Source organism: Cnephaeus nilssonii, assembly GCF_951640355.1.
Source record: "Cnephaeus nilssonii genome assembly, chromosome: 16".
NCBI lineage: Eukaryota > Metazoa > Chordata > Mammalia > Chiroptera > Vespertilionidae > Cnephaeus > Cnephaeus nilssonii.
The window spans coordinates 43,138,076-43,160,840 of NC_137087.1; the positions used below are offsets into that span (position 1 = coordinate 43,138,076).

At 44.7% G+C, this 22,765-nt stretch overlaps 2 protein-coding genes across 3 annotated transcripts in view; one reads left to right on the forward strand and one right to left on the reverse strand.

The window, feature by feature from the left end:
* The window catches only part of CNNM1 (cyclin and CBS domain divalent metal cation transport mediator 1), a 51,757-nt gene extending 48,331 nt beyond the window's left edge, over positions 1 to 3,426 (forward strand). For both annotated transcript variants that reach the window (XM_079794257.1, XM_079794258.1), the window contains one exon: positions 104 to 3,426. In XM_079794257.1, the coding sequence (XP_079650383.1) occupies positions 104 to 183 (80 nt within the window). In that variant the 3' untranslated portion in view covers positions 184 to 3,426. The remainder of the gene's footprint in view (positions 1 to 103) is intronic.
* Positions 3,427 to 3,911: 485 nt separating this feature from the next.
* On the reverse strand, positions 3,912 to 22,539 carry GOT1 (glutamic-oxaloacetic transaminase 1). The gene is made up of 9 exons (XM_079793154.1): positions 22,388 to 22,539; positions 14,221 to 14,402; positions 10,521 to 10,644; positions 9,948 to 10,060; positions 9,724 to 9,828; positions 7,772 to 7,922; positions 7,521 to 7,686; positions 6,643 to 6,785; positions 3,912 to 4,664 (listed from the first exon to the last, which is right to left on the reverse strand). The coding sequence occupies exons 1-9, from the start codon at positions 22,503 to 22,505 to the stop codon at positions 4,525 to 4,527; spliced, it is 1,242 nt and encodes a 413-aa protein (XP_079649280.1). The 5' UTR covers positions 22,506 to 22,539; the 3' UTR covers positions 3,912 to 4,524.
* Between the last annotated feature and the right edge of the window lie 226 nt (positions 22,540 to 22,765).

Consider the following 22,765-nt stretch of genomic DNA (forward strand, 5'->3'; position numbering starts at 1 on the left):
TCTCCATGTCTGCTTCTATTTTGAAGAGGGCTTGGACCACCAAGAGAGTATGAATGCCCTCCGAGTCAGTCTTACAGATTGATCCTTACAAACTGTTTTCCAGGCGGTCGAAAAAGGAAGAGGTCACCCGATGGAGAGAGAGCCTCTGAGGAGAACGCCAATTTAACACCTCTGATCACATGATGGGCAGACGACTTTTGCTGGGTGTGTGACATTCCAGAGCTTTGGGGGAGAACCCACCCTCCCGTCATCTGCTTCTCCCCGAGGCCTCCCACAGGTGACAGAGCATTCCGCTTCCCTCGCCACCTCTTCACCCCTGTCAGTTTGGCAGACTTTCCCTCGTCGCCTCCAGCTGGACTCGGAGCCTTGCGGTGGCCAAGATGGAAGGAGGTGCCTCGAGTGGAACATGCTAGAAATGGCCTTGTCCACAGCACAGTCTGGGACTGGAGAAAACATGGCTCAAAGTTGACAATGCCCCTCTGGGACCCCTAATGCCCTTTTTGTTCTTTGTGACCCCCTGATGCCATATTTCATGCGTAGCTTAGCTCAGAAGGTGCCGCTGACAGGCACAGCGGAGGCTGGAGCAGCAAGCATGACGGTTGTTCAGAAGATGCACCAAGAATTCCTCCGGAACTTCAGGGCAGCGGGACTCAGCCATGTGGGCATGACGTTACAATACAGAGAACTGTTGGTGACCGGTTTCCTGTTAGATCAGGGCTCCAGCAGCCTGGGAACTGGGTCTCAGCTGGAGTGGAAAGAATGCAAGATGGAACCTCAAGTCTCTGATTTTCCCAGGGACACATCTGCTTTGGCTCCCAGTCGGCAGTTACCGACCCATCAATCTGCTCTGAAAGAGGAGGAACCAGGAACAGAGAGATCCAATTGGGAGCCAGAGATGGAGCTTCAGGTTTTAAGTTCAAATCAGAGCAAATATATCTTTACCCATATATATGTGTGTGTGTGTATGGAAAAATTCTAAGCTGTTGAAGCAAGTTTAGCCATGACAAACCAAAGAGTGCCCACGTCAGCCAAGAAGGATGCAAGGTCTCATGGGACTTCAGTGTGCATTGTACAGGAACATTGAAGAGTCACTTTCTCATCCACTCCCCCCACCCCTACCCCTTACTGCACCCCAGCAAGTTAGCCATGTGTACTTTATTCCAAGAACATACTAGATTTCTGCCATTTCACTTGGATGTGGGGGCAGATGCAATTCCAAGCATAACCATCAGATGGCAGGATGACTGCACGTACCTACTTGAATAAAAAAGTTCTGATCAGGACACAGAGCCAGCCTTAGGGAAAATGTGGAAGTGAATGTCTTTGGGACCCCAAGTCCCTTTCTGATCTATCGCCCTGATCCAGTGCTGCCTGCTGAATCTCCAAACCATTCCCTAACTTTTCCCTGGAGTGGGCCACCAGGCTTACCTCCCCTTCCTCCACAACCATTACTCCTATTGCCCCATTCAATCAATAATCATATGATGATTCCTCTGGGTTATTTGCAGCTTACCCATAGGAACCTTTAACTCAGGGGTTAACTTGGGGTCCATCACCCCAGAGGGTCCATTGTTGGACTTCATAGGGTCTATGAAACCCCTAACACTAGGAATTTAGTGTCTGTGTTCTTATGCCTGTTTTCCAGAGGGCTAAAGCTTTCATAGATCCTCAAAGGTCCCGGACCCACAAAAAGTTAAAAACTATTTTAACTGAAAGTGGAGCTTTCAGCCCGAAGTTTCTGCAATGCAGAGTGAAGTGAGCACTGGCAGTTTGAGACCGATTTTTAATTGTAAGTGGTCTTCACAAGTGTCCTTGAAACTGATGGGGAGAGCTGGCACCCACCGAGAAGTGGAAGTCCTCAGAAATTCTTGGCACACCCTACACCCCACATAATCTCATCCCCTCTTCCCCTCCGAACTGGAGCAGGTGTTGCAGACAGGAGGGCCAAGGCGTGTGGAAGCAAAGACTTTGCAGCTGGCGATGCCTTTTCCGGCAGCATATTAGCGATGTATTACTGACTTCACATCCCTTGCCTGGCTCTGCCTGAGGCTCAGTAGTGCATGACTTATAGATAGTTCCAAGGCTACCACCTGCCCCCAACACCTACTCTTGCCTGGTAGGAATAGCAAAGTGTCACCCCCTCACCCCGCCCTGGGCTGGGTGCCTCAGACCCAAACCAGGGGACTGAGTTTCAAGTAAGAACTGTTATGCAGTCTTCTTGCATTACCACTTAGGCCACAGGGCTCAGGCCACTGCTGTGTGTTACATCCATCCCTTTGCAGAATCCCTAAGGAGCCTGTCACCACTCTCATCCCTGTTCCCCACCCCCAATTTTCTTCAGGTTACAAAAAGTTAAACAAAAAAAAGGACTTTAATTTTAAAATAAAGCATTTATGAAGACTTAATGAATTGTAAATAATTTTTCAATAAAATGAAAATGCTTTCCTGGAACGTGACTGGTTTCCTTGTCCTGAATCTGGGAGTTCTGAAGTGGTTTCATTTGAGATGCAGGTTGGGTGGAGCTCACCTGTGATTACCTCACGGGGCCCACCTGCCTGAAGAGGCTCGGCTCTGAGGCCAGGTGTGAGGCTGCAGTCAAGGTTACAGGAAGGCTCCGGGGCTGTACTTTGGGAAGACAGATAGGTAAGACTTGGCAGAAACAAAGGCCAGAAATGGAAAGTAAAACTCGAATGAGAAGCCAGAGTGTGAATGGGAACAAGAAAGAAGCACTAAGACAATAATTACTTGTGGAACCCATGTGGTGCGTGAGGCACTGGTGGGTGCCTTCCAAGCTCAAGGTCTTGGGAGGAACATGAAGAGTTGGGGTGGGGGGAAGGGAGGAGTTTCACATGGAAAAGCAAAAACTAGGAATAACAACGGCGACTTCAAATATTTGTCAGGTCATCAATTACAAGAGCCAGTGGACTTGGTGTCTGTGGTTTAAAGGCAGCGAGGAAGGGGACCAGGAGAGGACGACAGACGGAGACCAAATTCTGGATCAAGGTAAGTGATCTCTTTAATTAAGGTACTCCATCAATAGAATGGGATGCTTCACCAAGTAGTGAAAGAATCCACCCTCCCCCCAGTTAAAAATGAACAGGTCAGGGACAATATGGCAGAGACTATAGCTCTGAGAGAGAGGCTAGAGTTAATGACTTCTAAGACCCCATTCAGCCCTCAAGACTGTAGGATTTTATATCAACTGAAAGGCACATTAGAAAGGGGAAGATCCTGTTAAAATAACTAGAATTATCTTTCAATATATTCAAACTCAAGACTCAAATTCCACAGAACTGTCATGGGGAGAGTTCCTTGGACTCTGGGAAATGTGAGCTATGTCCAAGTGGCTATAACTGACCGGGAGGTGCGCCACTGCACTGGGTGGGGCTGTGTTCTAGAATCACCCTGAGTGACGGAATCCATGAAGCCCAGGGTCTTAAGTGATATAAGACAGCTGGCCTCTGAAGGACAAGTCCAGAAAATGGGCAAAGAGCTAGTGTGCAAAGCGTTCACTAATGGGAAGCCTGTTGCAAGAACACGTTAGTTTTTATTTAGCAACTAGTACATCCCTCCATAGCATTCTATATATATATATATATATATATATATATATATATATATATATATTTTATTGATTTCAGAGAGGAAGGGAGAGAAACATCAATGATGAGTGAGAATCATTAATTGACTACCTCCTGCACGCCTTCTACTGGGGATCGAGCCCACAACCGGGTATATGCCCGTGACCAGAATCAAACCCAGGACTCTTCAGACCGCAAGCCAACCCTCTATCCACTGAGCCAAACCGGCTAGGGCTTATAGCTTTCATTTTAAGCCATGGGTTACAACCTATTAATGGGTCACAAAATCAATTACATAAGAGTCTCAATCGCTTTTATATCTTAGTGAAATGGAACATAACAATAGAACGGACTAGAAAATATCAGAATGCACTGCACGTAGCAAGAGTATATACTGTTTTGTGAAACTTTTGTTTCAGTTAACTGTGTGCATGTGATGTAAATATATTTTGTGCCTTGGCTGCCCTAAAGAACTAAAGCTTAGGGCTAGGGACACAACCATGCAGAAAGAGCAGGGACACAGACACTCTGGGTAAAGATGAGTTTTACTGGCAGCCAACACCCACAATTACACATGGCTCTTCAGACAACTTGATCTTTGGGACTAGACTTTGTACAGAGTCAAGCAACACATAGAAGCGTACAAGTGACACTGGCAAGACTCTTGCTTCTAGCAAGGGAGCAAGCTATCTACAACTCATGATCAAAGTACCGTTTTATTCTTCTTAAACAGAAAGCTTAATTTGCTCTGGCCTTCAGAAGGGCTCTAATCCAGGCCCGCATCTCTTTTCAAGGGATGTTCTCTTCATGTGGGCCCAACCTCCCAGAGCAGCCTTTCCGTCTTGCAATAGTCTCATCCACGATGTAGACAACTAGGCTGTGCAGGCAGGGAACACACACGACAGAGGGCCGCTTTGGTGGTGCTGGTTTCGGTGGTACCTCTTTACTGGATTTTGGTGACTGCTTCATGGATGGAGGTGGCCACATAATCTAGGTTTTTGGTGGTTAAGCCACACATGTTGATCCGACCACTTGGCAGCAGATAGATGTGCTTTTCACTGACCAGATATTCAACCTGCTTGGCTGTTGAAAACAAAAAGAGAGATAATCAGAGTAGTTGGAATCCTTTAAGCCTCAGCGACTCCATGACAATTACAGTTTTCCTTCTTTGCCTCGTAATACAGAAAAGAAAAACCACAGGAGCTATTTTGTCCAATTGTACACAGGGAAATATCCTCAATCGATTCTGAAAACTAGTCGTATTAGCTGACTTTCTAATCCCCAGGAAGTTTAACAGCGCTCCTCCTCATGGGAATTTTAATCTGGGTCTACCTCCCAACCAAACCTTGCACATCCCATTCACAGGGCACGCTGTCAACTGAAACAACCCTCAGACTTCAGAACACTCCATTGATACGAAAAACTGGTTATGAAGTGCTTCCTTCATCTCTTCCTTAACCTGAATTTGCTTATCCCTGAGCACCTGGAAGCAACCTCCCTTGGACATTTCATTTTCACAGCACTTTGTACAAGGCCCCATGCATGAGAGGAGCTGGCTGAAATTCTCAAGGATGGAGCGGGAAGGGACTGCCTGTACTTCCTTTGTGCCACAATCTCCAGAGCTTGTTTGCTTTGTTGCAAAGCCATGAGAGAATTTCAACTGATTTTTGTCTAGTTTGTACCCTTAAGACGCCTTCATTGGAGGGAATGGGATAATAGTTGTTATGGACTGAATGCTTGTGTCACTCCAAAATTCATGTGGAAACCTAACCCCAATGTGATGGTATTGGGAGGTGGAGCCTTTGGCAGGTAATTAGGTTAGATGAGGTCATGAGGGTGGAGCCCCATGATGGGAGTAGTGCCCTCATAAGACACTAAAGAGAGCGTGCTCTCTCACCATTATGTGAGGATGAAGCAAGAACACAGCCACCAGCAGGCCAGGCAGAGAACCCCTACCAGGCCCTGACCATGCTGGCACCCTGACTGACTTCCCAGCCTCCAGAACTGTGAGAAATACCTTTCTGTTGTTTAAGCCACCCAGTCTGTATTTTGTTATAGCAGCCCAAACTAAGATGATAACAAAATCCTAATAATCAAAGGAGCAAACACTGTGCCAGCCAGAGGGAGAGAGAGAGATGGCATTCTGGTGGCCCTGGTTTATAGTACCTTCCAGGACCTCTGATGTCCCACTTACTACCAAGCCAGGCACACAAGCTCCACATGCAGGTGAGTGGCCATATCTGCACCATGTGGCCTGGCCAGTGGGTGCTCGGGAATAACTTATTAAATGAATGATCCCTCTGTCATTGGAAGGGACAGACAATTGCAAATAGGCCCTACTGATGGCTGACCAAGATCATTCAAGGCTACCCACTGGACATTCAATCATCTTTTAATTCCAACTACCAATCTAAGTTTATATTTATGACATGGAAAGGTAACTTTGTAACCTCTTTTTTGAGGGCAATGCTTAAGAGACTAGGAAAGACCCATTAAGAAATTAGGTCCCTGCCCAGCCAGGTGGCTCCGTTGGTTGTGGGGGTCAGTCTGCACCAAAAGGATTGCAGGTTCAATCCCCAGTCAAGGCGCCTACGGGAGGCAACTGACTGATGTTTCTCACATCAATGTTTCTCTCTACCTCTCTCACTCCCTTCCTCTCTCTCTAAAAAAAGTCAATAAAAATAATTAGGTCCCTGAGTAACATGTAATATTCACATTTAGGATTAAGGAAGAGCCAAAGGGTACCTAAGCATTTAGGACAGACCTTTCATAAATCAAGGCTCCAAGCCATAAACCCTGTTACGTCCCAGCTGGCTCTGAGCCACTTCCCAGACCACAAAAATGAAAATATCTTCGTTATGGGACGCAGGACAGACCACAATTATGCTCCTCTGAGACCCAGGGAGTTCAGGAGATGGATGGGACACACTGAGAAAACCTAACTTGTTCTGGTCCAAAGTTCTCGCTGACCAATTAGGCAACAGCTAATGGAGCTGAGTCCAAGGACACTGACTGAGAGGAGTGCTGGTTCCAATAGTGAGCATTGGGTGGGGGCACTTACTGTTCAACCCTGTGAAGCTGAACATTCCAATTTGCTCAGTGATGTGGTTCCAGGTTCCAGGGGTCTTGAGGGCTTCTAATCGTGCCCTGAGTTCAGATCTCATGGTCAGAATCCGGTCAGCCATTGTCTTCACATTACCTGTCCTGAGTGGACAGTAACATAAATATAGATCGGAGAGATAATACATGAAAACACAGAGGTTTAAAAACCACAATTCAATCTATAAGCTGAAAATGGGACTACCACCTGCTCATTATGGTATGTGGGTGCCTGGATGGGGGATATACAGGCCAGAGAAATACGGTTACCAGGCAGAAGGAAAGGACTATATTCACCGATGGAGCTCAGTTCTAGTCTTGGGTGTACTAGCTGTAATACCACCTATGTTTTAACTCAGACTTCACCTAGGTGCTGATCTAGACAGAATGATATATTTTATCAGGACTCATTAAATAGAGATTGCATATTTAGCTACTATGTAAAAGTCACTGTTTCAAATAAGATAAAATATATGTAAAGTTAAGAATGAAGAGCCCCCAAATTGTCACACTAACTTGAAGTTGGATATTCTATCCTATCAGGATTCCTTCCTGTTTCCCCACTGTAAGGGGATGAAGCCTGGGTGGTGGGAGAGTGGGGGAAATGCGCATTTATCCGAGTGTCCCTTTCTATGTTCCCAGTGCTTGTGAGGCATGTGTGTTGTGTTATGCATGTGAGAGTAGGTGGCAGCCCTACTTTATAGAAATATCTGAGACTCAAAGAGGCTGAAGTAATTTTGTCTTGCCTCCGCTAAAATAAGAGGAAGAGACAGTTAAATGTAATGGGCACTTACTGTTCTGCATTCCCACCCCTCGCCCATCAGGCTGTGAGTCCCTTACCATTCCTTAAAGAGCTCAGGGTTAGAGAGGGTAGTGGCCACGATCCGCGCTCCCTGAGCAGGGGGATTGGACCAAGTGATTCGCACAATCTTCTCCATCTGGGAAAGGACCCGCTGCATGCTATCAGGTTCTTTTGCAACCACGGTCAGATTCCCCACACGCTCATCTGGAGACAGAGACGAGAATTAGCCTTGGTGGCCCCGATGGGGGCGGGGGTGGAGGGTGGGGCTGCAACTCAGGAGAGCACTCACTGTAGAGCCCAAAGTTTTTGGAGAAGGACTGGGCACAGAAGAGCTCGAATCCTTCAGACACAAAATAGCGAATGGCCCAGGCATCTTTCTCTAGGTTTCCAGATGCGAAGCCCTGATAGGCTGAGTCAAAGAAGGGAAACAGAAACCGGCGCTGCGAGGAAGGAAAGTGAGTCAGGCAGGGCATCCTTCTGGAACCAACCTCAGACACTGGCTTTCCTTCCCCAACTGTTTCTGGAAGGAATTTCTAAAACTGTCCATTTCTCTTTTCTGCATCCAATCACCACTTTACATCTCTATTTCTCTGTTCAGCTAAACACCAACCCCTAAATCTAACAATTTTGGTAAACCTGGTTTTTTTAAGTGTATCACCCCAGAGCATCAAGATGCCGCCTTGCCAACAGGGCTTACGTACGGAGGCAGTGTCTGTCCTACGTTGGCAGATTCTTTCCCCTGGATTCCTGGTGTGATAAGCTTAGTCAAATGTCAGCATGGTATCCCCAGGGCCTCTTCACAACCTCAGGCTATTCTACTGGACAAGGACACTGCATGCTCTCTATTCTTACCCCTCCGGTCTCCTCAAAGGGCTCCCCACACTGAACTTGCTCCTCCTCTGGGCTCACTCTCTATGTGGGCACCACCTCCCTGATCCCAACCGTCACCCAGAGGCCAGGGTGGCATCCTCCTGTGCCGCCTCTGCAGCTCATCCCTCACATCCAATCACTCTCCAAGTCCTATCACTCCTGTCTCCTGGGAGCTCTAGAATCCTTTCACATCTGTCACTGCCACCTACTTCACTCAGGTCCCCATCAGCTCCTACCTGGATTATAACAATAGCCCCCTAACTACTCTCCCAGCCTGTCTAGTCTGGACTCCCTCTGATCCATTTCCTGCCATGGTGACTTGAAGACAATGCACGTCTGATCATGTCACTTCATGACATCAACGGTTTTCATGGCTCCTCATTGCCCTCAGAATGAAGTCAGTGCCTCAGCACAGGCTCTGGTCCCCATATACCTCTCTAACCTCATGACTCACATTCCCCCAGCACCCTTGGAATCTAGGCCAGGAATTACTTTCACTTCCTTAAACAGGCCGTGACCTCTACACCTTGGGTTTTGGCCATGCTCTTCCCCTTACAGGGAACATTCCTGCCCCTCCAGCCCCCACCTGTCCTCATCCCTCAAATTTCAACATGGAAACCTCTTCTTCCAGGAAGGCTTCTTCCGCCATACCACCCCTCCCGAGACACACACACACACACACACACACACACACACACACACACACACTTCCCAAAGTCCGGTCTATGTGCCTCTCTGTAACTCCACCAACAAAACTGTCTCACATGACTGTTTCCCCAAACAGGCTGTGTATGCTCTTTGAGGGCAGCTGTGTGCACTGGTCTATCCCATGCTGCCAGTCATATAAGTTTCTCAGTGAGTATTTTTTAAACACCTTAATAAAGAACATATGTACACTTTAAACTAGAATTCCAATCTAGAAAGTTACCCCAAAGAAATAACACAATGGAGTTTTATTACATAATTGTTCATAGGAGCAAGAAACCTGAAATCTTAATGTCCATCAACCGATTTAGTCAATCCCAATGTGACATGTCCATGCATGGAAAACAATGCTACAAAACATTTAATAACATATAAGGGAGTTCAAATCAAAGACAAAGTATGTTATAAAATGGTCTAGACAAAATGATCCCACCTTTGTAAAACAGATGTTTATATGTATAACTACACTAAAAAAAAACAACTTACATTCTGCACCAAAATATTGACAGTGGTTTTCTTTGGATAACAGGATTTACAGTTAATATTTCTTTTCTTCAGGCTTTTCTCCACTTACATATTCTCCAGTAAATAGGTATGGCTTCTGAACACATTAAATGTTAATACAGAGTACTTGTTAAGAGATGGTCTGGAAAGGCAGTTAGTTACCTTCATGACGGAGGCGATCTCCTTCCACTGCTCTGGAGTTGGGTCAGTTCCAGTTGGGTTGTGTGCACAGGCATGGAGGACAAAGATGGAGAACTCAGGAGCATTCTGAGGAAAGGGAAGCTACGTCAGCTTGGACACGAGCAGGACTCTCCTGCTTATCAACTGATCGAAAAACTTTTCCCTGCTCCCTATGGTTCTGCTTACTTTTTCATCTCATCACCCACCTCCAGATCATTCAGGAAACCCTGGAGGTCAAGTCCTCTCTTCGCTGCATCCCAATAGTGATAGGTCCGAATGTCTTTAAATCCAGCGGCAGTAAACACAGCATTATGATTCTCTGCAGGCAAAGGGGTAAAAATGTAAATGGTTTCATAATCACAAGGAGGTGTAATTGTAAAGGACACAAGTCAACTTCCAGGGCCCTGGAATTTCCACCGGGCGACATCGAGGTGAGGAGTTAAGATTCAGAAGAATGGTTGTAACCAAAAACAAATCCAACCAGGTTTCTTCGTGCTAAACTTATATCCTAATGGTCCCTATATCTACATTCTATGCCTCCTCTGGGAAGTTTTGACACACGTGAAAACGTAAGTCTACCAAGAGTCTTGGGAAAAAGTATCCTAATGTGAATTTAAGCATCGTATTACGCGTGTCCTGCCAAAATCCACTGCTGAAGCCATTCCTAAATGTCATTTGATCCAGGGCTGGATTACATTTTCTGGGTAAACAGTGAGAATCATGAGGATATTTGCCCCTAGTTTCTTTGTTTCTCCTCTTAATACACTTAAAGAACTCACCCCAGGTTGGTGAGGATACATAGATAGGCGTGTCCTTGTTGTTTGTTCCATTGTACCATCGCACTAGGAACTCAGCTCCGATTCGAAGCGCACCTGTTCCCCCCAAAGACTGCACACCTCCTACCTGAAAGAGAAGAAGCAGGGTCACTGGTTGATAATGGGGAAGTCAGAAAATATCGTGGAAAATACAGTAATGATGAGCATTTACTTTGTGACTGCTCTATGCTAAGCCCTTACATGTACTGTCTCATCACACCTCACAACTACATAAAGAAGATACTGTTACTTGCCCATGTTCACATATGAGGAATGGAGGCTGAGAACTGAAGAACATTGCTCAAAGTTACCAACTATGGGCATTAGGGAAGTCTGAAGTCTGACTCTAAGGGGAGCTTCCCTTCTGGATACAGAGGTAGAGGTCATACCTAGGCCACATCAGAGTGTGCCCTGGAGGGCAGACCCCCAATCCCTTTGATACCCAACCCAAGATCAAAACTGCCCTCCAGCAGAAGCCTGAAAAGAATGTTTCCAGCTTGCCATTGACATCAATCTGGAATACTGCTTTCTCCTTCCATAATGCAGGCTTAGGAATCCTTAGACATATATTCTAATGAAACAAAGATGACATGTGAGTACTACTTTCTCTCCTTGAGCATCATCTCATCTTAAAATGACCTCACAGGGGCAATAAGAAAAGTCCTAAGTTTTACCATTTACCAAATACCTTCACATACATTCTTATTTGATCCTCATACAATCCCATGAAATAAGTCCTAGATCCAGAATTTACATGAGGAAACTGATTCAGAGAAGCGGCTTGCCAAAGGAGACACAGGTGCTGAGTAGCAGAGTTGGACATCAACCCAGGTCTTCTCACTCTAGTCACTATGCCATTATTGTTCTGCCTCTATACCTTTGATTTTGCCCTTTCATGATTTAAACGAGGTTTTGGCATAACTCTTTCAGCAGGGAAATGTTTTAAATTACATGTTGCTTACTATGTCTATAGGATTAAGGAGAAAGAACGGAAAAGAGCACATGGAAAAACCTATCTAAATAAAAGGGCACATATCAACCTAAAAACAGTGGCAACCTCTGCGGAGGGGCCTCAGCTATGGAGAATAGTGGTCAAAGGGACTGTGGCCTAACCTGTAAGTTGTCTTTTAAAAATAAAAATGTATTCATGTATTATTTGTGAAATTTTAAAATAATTTTTTTAAAATATATGGTGATGTCTAGGATCTGCTGTAAAATAATTCAGCTTTGGCAGGGCAGTGGGAGGTATACAAGATTGACCAAATACAGATCATTGTTGAAGCTAGGTGATGGATGCATGGAGGTTTGTTCATTACACTGTTTTATCTATTGTTGTAGATATTTGAAATTTTCTACAATAAAATGGTTTTAAAAGCCCAGCTGGTGTGGCTCAGTGGTTGAGCATCAACCTATGAACCAGGAGGTGATGGTTTGATTCCTGGTCAGGGCACATGCCCAGGTTGTGGGCTCGATCCCCAGTAGAGGGTGTGCAGGAGGTAGCCGATCAATGATTCTCTCTCATCACTGATATTTCTATCTCTCTTCCTCTCCCTTCCTCTCGGAAATCAATAAAAATATATTTTTTAAAAAGAAAATATGAAATACACTAGATTAAGAGGGAGGGCTATGTTCCACAAGTAACAGCCCCAAGTCTTACAGCATTAAGTGATCAATACTGGGGAGTGTTGGGCAAAGGAACAAGTGTCTGCCCAACACAGTTAATAAACGTGTAAGAATGTACAGTCTTAGGGGAAGACACTCCCCAACACACAATCTCTGTTTTCATTTGTCAACAGAATTCCAACTATCAGCAGCACCTCAGAAAAGAATCCCCAGTTGCCAAAATTCCCCACTTTCAAACTTTGTCAAGACACTCCTCTCCCTCTATGGAAACACTGGATTGTCAGAGCAATGTCCCAGTGCCACCCATAATCTCTCAACTCTTCCATTTCTACCTGCATTCCCTTTCAGTTCCTTGAAGTAAGTGACCCTAATTAAGTTAATTACTTGCCTAATCACCGACCTGGAGCCTCACTGCCTTCTGATACACATAATAACGTGCCCCAGTGTAACCTTCACTAGACCCTGCAGTCCTGTTTATCAGAGCATGTGGGTAACAGCATGTGGGGATAAATCAGGTGTCTCCAAGATGTGGTCCCTTGCACTCATGAGGGCGCACCAGACAATGGCCCAGGGGAGTGATAAGGGCCGCTGGTTTAAATTGCATTATATCTGACTGAACTTTTGCAAAAACCTGAACTCTTTCCCTTCCTACTCATCCAGCCAAGTTAATCTTCTTCCAACACTTGTATTGGGTAACTCCTCTGCTCAAACCTTCAGGTGGCTTCCCCTGCCCCGCTGCTAAAACCAGCCTGCCTGATCAGATAGGTCTCTTTACACATAGGCCTGCTTACCTCTTACCTCTAGCCCTGAACTCCCACTACTTCAGAAAGATACCTTCCCTCTGTATCTTGTGGTTCTCAACCCTGCTGTACTTTGGAATCACCTGGAGGGCTATTAAAAATATGCCCGTTGCCTGGCTGGCATGACTCAGTAGTTGAGCATCAACCTATGAACCAGGAGGTCACGGTTCAATTCCTGGTCAGGGCATATGCTTGGGTTGCAGGATCGATCCCCAGTGTGGGGTGTGCAGGAGGCAGTTGATCGATGATTCTCTCTTATCATTGATATTTCTATCTCTCTCTCCCTCTCCTGTCTGAAATCAATAAAAATATATTGAATAAAAAAAAAAAACTTAAAAAAAAAATGTCCATGAAGGGAAGGTAGTAAAAGGGCAGGATAGGGTGGTACCTCCAAGATTCTGATTTAACTGGTCTGGTGTTGGGTCCAGCCATCAGTATATTTTTAAAAACTCCTCAGGTTATACTAATGTAGCCAGTGTTGAAAACCAGTGCTCTAGTCTCATTTCCCAAGGTTCAGCGGAAGTCTCATCTTCAGCCATCACCAGCCTCCCTCTTCTCTGAATCCCTACAACACTGAGAATCTCCACCAAACCACTTCCTGCTGCACAGAGCCTCTCTCACTGGCTGCTTCCAAATGTGCTCCTCTTCCAAAGGTCTCTAGTTCTACACAGACTGTGTACCAGGAAGCACTGAAATGAGAGAAGCCGAGACCAAGGCTAGAAGAATGAAGGATACAGTACTAGTAAAACTGACAGGAACTTCAGAGAGCATCCAGTCTAGTGGCTCTTGAACTTTTGGGGGCCACAGACTACTTTCGAAAATCGGATAAAAGCCTTATAAGCCACAAACGAGTCTTTCGGTAACACGTAAATGAGTCATAGGGGCCAGCGGGGTCAGTGATTTGCCTATGGTCAAAAATAGTGGCAGAGCTGGTCCAGACCCTAGTCTTTTGATCAATCCATTAAATTCCCTTAGCTTGGCATTTCCTCTGACTGCTTCAAACCCAGTAGCTGAAATCTGATAATCAATTGGGCAAAAGTAAACAACTGAAGAAGCTGTGCTTTATACAAAAGCACGTTATTTGCACATTCAGGTTCCTGAGGTCACACTACTTAAACCCTGATTCATCGACAGGTCAATAGACATAACACCTAACATTTTAAAACAACTTGAATTTTCAACCTCTTTTTCACTTTCACAGTTCCTAAAGAGAAAATATACATCCTCATCCCAGAACTCACCCGCTTCTCCCGGATTGCTGGGCTGTCATCCCCCAGGGCAAGGCAGGAAGCATGGGTCCGGAACTCCGATAGGCCCAAGATTGGCAGATACTCGTGGTTTAGGTTACTGTCGTTAGCAATCTTCTGCTCCACCTTCCTCACTACAGGCAAAACCCAGGGCTGGGAGTCATCCGTGCGATAAGCTAGAACAAGGGAAAGAGTTACATAAGGGAATTGTATAAGGCTTTGTCCAAATAAGAGTTTGGAACTATGAACAGGGAAAGTTCTATCGCCATCTGATCAAAACAAACTCAAGTTCAGGAAGTGACTGCCCGCCTTGGGCCAAGCACTGGGCTAGGTGCTAGGCAAGTAGAAAGACAGACATGGTTCCTATCCTTACAGAACTTATTGTTCTTAAATATATGATCACCAAAAAATAGAATGTTAAAATAAAACTGGGACATCAGAGCCTGATGGAGTGAGAGAACGCATGTGAAAGCACTCAGCGAACTAAAATGACATATCTTACAAAAGCTATGTCAGTATTACTAGTGCACTGAGGTCTCTAGAGCCATTGGCCCAGCAATCTGCTTCCTTCTGTATTTCCAGAAAAGGGCTAGTGCTACTTCGGATGAAGGCTGCACCTTCAGACGTAAACATGCAGAGAGAGGGGTGTGAAAGGAGGCCCACCTCCTCCTCTTGTCCCTTTAGAAATGGGACAAATGACAAGCAAATGCCCTGTGACTGAAGATTCCAGCAACTGGTTACACAATCACTCAGCAGCCCACTGAAACACATCTGTGTCCTCTCTCTGTGTTCTGACATCATTCAGTGTTTACCATTTCAACTGTTCCTCCCACTTCATGTGCTTCACACTTTTATTGATCTAAATGCATCTATTTCATAACATTTAATCTTGCTTACAATCAAATTTCTAAGCACTTCTAAACACTAAAAGTATTTTTTGTCCACTTTGAGTTATCCTATTAACTGATTTTTCCCCCTTTTATACTACCCTATGCTTACTTGGGGATTATAGCTTTAGAGGGCAGCTGTCCTGGCTTGCACCCAAGCCAGAGATCTCTCTGAGTAGGATTCCTGACAGGGTCCATTTGCCTCTCTGCTTGAATGTTTAGATCTCCAACAAGCCTATACTTTTGCAAGTGATTTTGAAACTGCAAATTTTAGAGTAGTTCTGATTAACTTGGTTGATTTCTGCCCAATATTAATCCCTAACTTTTTTTAAAAAATCACTTTGTGGGGTGGTTGATATTATTTACTGAACAACACATGTTGATTGTAGAAAATTTAGAAAAGCCCAGAAAGTAAATAATAAACATTATGATTAACATGTAATCCCAGCACTCAAAGATAAGGAGTTTGAAAATTTTGGTATACAACCTTATAAGCTTTATTTTACATGATTATATTCTTTTATAAAATATGGATCAGATTTTATATAGAATTTTCAATGTGCTTTTTTCCACTTACCAAATAACTAATTGTCATTAACTATTCTTCTAATAGGTGACATATTCACATGCCCTCATGCCATCTTTATCCTCCATTTAACCTAGCTCCAAATACTCTCACTCCATGAATAAACTGTTCTTAATATCTTTTTGTAGAAAAGGAAAAAAAAGTTTCTTTTTCCAGAACTTCCTAATCATACACAAGGAAATACAGCTATGTCCCCTCTCTTTTCACACAAAAGGTAACATATACCATAATATACACTGTTTTGTTCCTTGCTTTTTCCACTTGAAGATCTTTTTATATCTGTGCATACAATGCTTTTGTTCTTTTCTACAGCACAAAACTGATGAGTGTACCATAATTGGTTTTGCCAGTCTCTTGTTGATGAACATTTGAGCTATTCCCAATCTTTGGCTATTACAAAACTTCAGTGAACAACCTTGTACATACATCATCTTACACGTGTGCAAATATATCTGTTACATGTAAGGTTGAAATGGTAGAGTGGGCTGAGAAATATGTGCATTTGTGGTTTTTGACAGACATGTCCAAATTGAATGTTATCAGTTTGCATTCCTACCATCAACATACAAGACTTTCTGCTTCCCCACTCAGCCTCACCCACTGAGTGGTGTTTTTGTGTGTGTGTTTTATTTTTGTTTTTGTGTGTTTTTTGCCAATGTGAGAGTGCAAATAGAATCTCAGAGTAGTTTAATTTGCATATCTCTTATTATAAAGGCAATTGGGCATTTTTCAAATATATACGAGCAATTCAGAGCACAATTTTAGTGGCTAGACAATATTTGTAAATTGTATGTTTTAAATAAATAAAATATGAGATAAAGAAAAAGCCACAATACTATTGCTCTTACCAGTAATGTATACTCTGTGCAACTCTAAGAAATACTTATCGCAACTGGTGTCAGGGAGGCAGTGTGTCTATATTGTGACAAAAGAGAAATTGGCCAATTTAAACCTCCCTTTCCTTCTTCACTGCCATTTTCCCAGGTTCAGTTCCAGATGTATTCCCAATACTTCACCTAAATGGCCTAATGAGACAGAACTGCAGATTCCTCTTGGGTGGTTGGAGCATTATCAACAACCACTGTTCCTGCTGCCCAAGGGATTTTATTCCTGTTTCTGGACTAATACGTTTCTCACCCATTTTTTTATTCTCTCATTCATCTCACAAGGATTTACTGAATCCATCATGAACCAGGCACTGGCTAGAAGTAGCTACACAAAGATGGATAAGATAAAATAAGACACTGTCCTCCAGAAAACATAGAGAATAGAGCCATTAATTCTCCTGTGAGGGGTCAGGGGAGATTTTGCAGACAATGAGGTATGAAAGGGTGTAAAAGGTAAACAAAGAAAGACAAGCATTCCAAACAGAGAGAACACCTGGCAAAGTCCAAAGGCTTGGAGAGATGAGGTTTTGGAGGATCTGCATTTTCATGGTTGGAATGTAGGATCCATGGAGGAATACCAACGAGTGGCTCAAAGAGTCTTGGAACTTCATTTCACTGGGCAAACCACTGAAAGCATTTAAGCAAGAGAGTGATATGGAGCCCTAGCTGGTTTGGCTCAGTGGATATAACGTCAGCCTGCGGACTGAGGGGTCCCAGGTTCGATTCCGGTCAAGGGCACATGCCCAGGTTGCGGGCTTGGTCCCCGCTGTGGGACATGCAGGAGGCAGCCAATCAATGATTCTCTCTCACCATTGATGTTTCTCTCTCTCTCTCCCTCTCCCTTCCTCTCTGAAATCAATAAAAATATATTTTAAAAAAGAGAGAGACAGAGAGAGAGTGACATGGACAGCTGTAATAGGATCATTTGACTGACACGATAGAAAATAACTGGAGAAGAGGACAGAGGCAGATCATTAAGTCAGGAGGTTACTGCAATAATCCCAAAGGAAAATAATGAGGTCTTGAATTAAGGAGCAGCAAAAGGGATAAAGAAACGGAGAGATAATTAAAAAAAGATTTATGAGGTAAAAAAGACAGAAGGTAGTAACCAAGTAAATAGATATGGGATCCAGGAAAGGGTCCCTGATGACTTGAAAGTCTCTCTCTAGTTTGGATAATGACTGGTGGTGGTGGAGTTGACCAAGACATAGAACATATGGCGAAGGAAAAAAGAAAAGGTTGAGGGGAAGGTGAAAATGATGAGTTGTGTTTTAAACATGTTGCATTTGAGGTGGTTGTAGGATAGACTCAGCAAACTATAGCAAATGTGGGTCCGGTTTTCAGGGAAGTTCAGGATGTAAAGAAGCCAAAGCCATTGTCATAACAAGGACCTACTGAATACTCAGCACATATGAGGGACCATGCTAAATCCTTTACTTTTTTTACTCTCAATTCTTTTAACAACTCACAATATAGATACTGTGATCCCTATTTTAGGGATCTAGAAACTGAGACCAGAAAAGCTAAATAAATTTTCCAAGATCACAAGGTCTATAAGAACCAGACTGTCATACTTAATCCATGTGTCTTTTTTAAGAGTAACAGATGAATAGAAAAAGCCCAAATCAAGCAGGTCCCAGAGGACTGTGTGAGCGGCCTTTTTATCAGCATGCTCCCACCTCCATGTAGCATTGCCGTTATCCCTGGGTAGAAACCCTTTTAGAGGAGTCACACAGGTTTCAGGTGAGTCCAGCAGTCTTGCTTTCCAGATGAAAAGGAACAAAATAGAGAACTAAAAATGAAACTATCACCCTCCATCCTCCTAAGATTTCCACTTCCTTTACCCATTCCCACTCCAAGGCCCTTCTCCAACAAAGGTTCTGCGGAAAGGGCCAGGGGTACTCAGAAACACCTAATATAGCACATCTCTCCAATAATTTTATCTGAAGATGCCAGAACCCACATTAAAAATAACAACAAATATTAAAGTAAGTACAGTTTGGGACAAAAGAAAGCTACGTTTACATGACAAATGGACTGGAGTCCATGAAGAAATGTCTTGCTTCAGGCTGGACCCATGTCTCCCCAGCCTAAAGCCATTTGTCTGAAACTTTGAGAAGCACTAAAACTGTCAACTCAGAGAACATCACACTGAACAGTGGAAAATGTGATGCTCTGCTCTAACTATAAGGAAAGTATACAAATAGTCATAGCAAAAAGAAACTCTCTGGAGAAATAATCTGCAAGTAGCAACTAGCTAATAAGATTATGGTTACAATTTATTCGAAACATGTCCAACATCACTAGAACTTGAGCTGGATAACCACCATTGGGCTTTAGCTTAACTTGGAGGAAAAGGAGTTAAGTGACTCAAAATCAGTGACTAATGACATTTCAGTCACAAAGAAGATATTGTGGGATGAGTATACAGCTAGGACATACAAAGGCTGAAAAGAGACTTCTTATTCTACTTTCTTTATTTAGACCCTTATCTGCGCACCTGTCATCCACAAAAAAGACAGGTCACAGTAATCATCAAAAATAACATTTATATAACACTTTATTTACATATCACATTTCACATAGTTATTTAATCCTCAGTCAACAGAAGAGGCCAGTAACATTATTATCCTACCCTATAGTCAGGTAATGTGCTAGTGAATCTTAGAGTAGCATTTTAGAGAAAGGGCATTCTGCCCTGCCTCCTCATTTCAACAACTTGAGTCTGTTAAATAACCCATCCAAGGTCATGTCACTGAATCTGTACCCAGGTCTCCTGGCTCTTCCCACTACAGTGCACTGACTGCCTCTGGAGCACCTGCAAGTACCCAAAACAGAGGAGGGAGCAGAGACCCAGGAGTGTGAGAGACTTGGCCTAGAATCCCAGCTCCACACCACCAATGGCCACATAACTTGCCTGCTTCATCAGCAATAGTGACAACCCTCCAGAGTCATTGTAAGCATGAAATGAGATTAAATGCATAATCATCCTATATAATAAAAGCCCAGTGACCATAACGGCATAACCCCAGAATGACCGCTCGACCAGTTGCTATGAGGTGCACTGACCACCTCTCGGTCCTTCCTCCCCGCCCACACCCCCAGCCTGCAGGCTCCAATCACCGGATGGCGAACGGGGAACCAGAGTGGGTGGCAGCAGCAGGGTGGGACTGGGAACTGGTGAGGGAACTGGGTGGGTGGCAGCGACGGGGCAGGGCTGGACTGGCGAGGGCAACTGGGTGGGTGGTGGCGGCGGGGTGGGACTGGGGACTGGCGAGTGGGCAGAAGATGGCTCTGATCACAGGCTAGGCCTAGGGACCCTACCCGCGCACGATTTCATGCATTGAGCCTCTACTTTGCTCATAATAAGGAGGTGAAGTTCCTGGGTTCCTGGAAAACATGACAAAGGCACTGTCACAGTTGACGTGAACGTCTGAGCTGCAGGCTATGCATCTGAGCCAATCACAACGGGGCTGGGCTGGCAGGGTGCTTTTTCTCTGCAGGAGCACTTTACTTCTGAACCAATGCCAGAAACTTCCACTTTGCAGTTCTTGAACTGAAAATTTTTATTCAACATTTTTTATGTGACCCACCCAAAGAAATGCCAAAATGAAAACAGCAATAGCTAATCCTTACATAACTCCTACTTATGTGCCAGAAACTGTTCTGTGTACTTTAGATGTATGTAATCCTCATAAAAACCCAGTAAGACAATTCAAAGGTAACTGAGTCAATAAAATCTGAGGTTTTAAAAAATATATTTAGATCAACATCAATATTAGTTCTTCACCATATATCTGGCCCTAAGAAATACTTGGAAGTTTGGATTGGATTTAAATAAGAGGTTGAATGGTACCTACTTTAATTCAATTCAAGGCAATCTTTCGATGTTTCTCCCACTCTGCTGCCTGCCAGAAATATCACTTTCCCTCTGTGGATGAAACTACATAGTATTGATTTTAAAATGCTTTCTTATGAAAAATGTCAAACATATACAAAATTTCAAGAATAACATAACGGATGCCTATGTACCCATTTCCCAGCTTCAACAAACCCTCACCTTTTAATGGTTTTTTCTTATCCCTCCCCCTTAATCTTTGGTGAAGTCTTTTTAACAGATCACATGCACAGACATAAACAGTCACAGTGGGAAGCCTGATTCTGAACCGCCTTCCTGCCACCCTCTGCTACAAAACAGTCCAAATGCCTGTTTTTAAAAGTTTTACTCCTTTGCCCAGCCAGTGCTGCTCAGTGGTTGGGTATCAACCTATGAACCAGGAAGTCACGGTTCGATCCCCAGGCATGGTCAGTGTTAGGTTTGATCGAGCAATTGAATTGATATCCCTTCCCTTGAGAACTGGCTTTTCAGGTCATTTCACTATGGACATTCCCTTTGCTGAAGACCACATTTCACTTGTGGTGACCACATTCCATTCTCTCCCCTCCAGCTATGCATAAAGAAGTCTCTACCCAGAAAAAAGCCCGACAAAAGTCCTTTAAAAGCCAATGACTCCTGTGTCACTGGGTGCTGGAGCCATCCAGGCTCAGCCACCTGGTGTGCAGATGATAGAATAAGAATCCCTCACCACTCTGGTCTCCTGCATTCCTCCTTCGGCGACCTAACAGTCAGAGCACATGCCCAGGTTGTTGGGCTCCATCCCCAGAGTGGGGCCTGCTGGAGGCAGCTGATCAATGATTCTCTCTCATCTTTGATGTTTCCATCTCTCTCTGCCTCTCCCTTCCTCTCTGAAATCAATTAAATACACACACACACACACACACACACACACACACACACACATATTTTAATAGTTTTACTCCTTTTAGTCAAAGTCTGTTCCCTAGCATAGAACATCACCCTATTCATTTTCTTCTTCCTGGCTGGACTCTGTATGTGGTCCAGAAAATGTGTGGAGTTTCAAACGATGGTGATATAAATAAAAATTTCACCAGAGAAGATTAAAGTTAAAGGCATGTAAGAGGCACTTAAAGTCCAAATCTTTTTCTTGGCAGAAGAAGAAAACGGAGGCCCAGGCTGCGAACTGTTCAAGGTCCAAGAAATACAAGCAAGAAAGGAAGACACGGATGTGCAGAAAATGAGTTTCTAATGTCTTTCGACTCCTTTCCACCATCTCTACTCGTTCCTACCACTTCTAAAAGGCTAGAACATTCTTCCCAGGTCCCCCCAGGGAGCGTTAACCTGCCACAGAAGCATTTTCCATCTCTTTTATCTCACTTAACACCTACTTCTTGAAGTCAAAGCAAAGCCTCAGTCAGTCTTCAACACCCCCTACACACACACACACACACACACACACACACACACACACACAGCTTGGGAAAGTACCTGACTGATATCTGGTAGTCACTCACATATTTTCCGACTCAGAACAAAGCTCCCTCGGGCTGAGTTCTCCCTTGTCCATTTCCCATCAGCAGGACTCCAAGCCTATCAGGCTTCCTATCTTACCCTCTCTCCCTACAACCTCTGGCCGCCCATGTCTTACCAAGTTGAGAATGCAGTATAAAGAACACAGAATGGGGATCGGGGAAAACTGAGCTGGTGTCCTGGCCGCCACATCTGTTCTGTGTGACCTTGGACACATCTCCCTTTGCCGGGGGCTCACATACCCATTTGTAAAATAAGCAGGTTGAACTAAGCCTCCATCCATGATCCTGCCTCCTCCCCGATCCCTACCCCAGGGCCCAGCTGGCCTCCGCCTCTCCCACAGTCCCCAGAGCCCGAGTGAGGTCCGCTCCGCTCCCCGGGCAGCTCACGTGCCCGGGCACCGCATCTTTACCTCCCACTCCCAGGTTGACCTTGCGGGGATCCGGGTCCTCCCGGAAGTCGGCGGTGAGCTTAAAGACAAGGACCGGCGGGGCCTGCGGGACTTCGGCAAACATTGACGGAGGCGCCATAGTGAGAGAGCTGGGGTCCGTGGGGCTGGAGCCGCTCGGTCGGGTTCAGTCGCGCCGGCTGGAGGAGACTGTCACCTTCAACTAGCCGGCGGGGCGGGCCCGCGACCTCCAATGGTTGAGCCGCGTCCGGAGCTTGGCAACGCGGTTAGCCAATCGCCGGCTTCTGACGCACAGGGACCAGAGGAATAATACAGCCAATGCCAGGGACTACGTCTGAGCTGGGGGCGTGGCGTGTATTGATTGGCAGAGCGTGGTCCTAT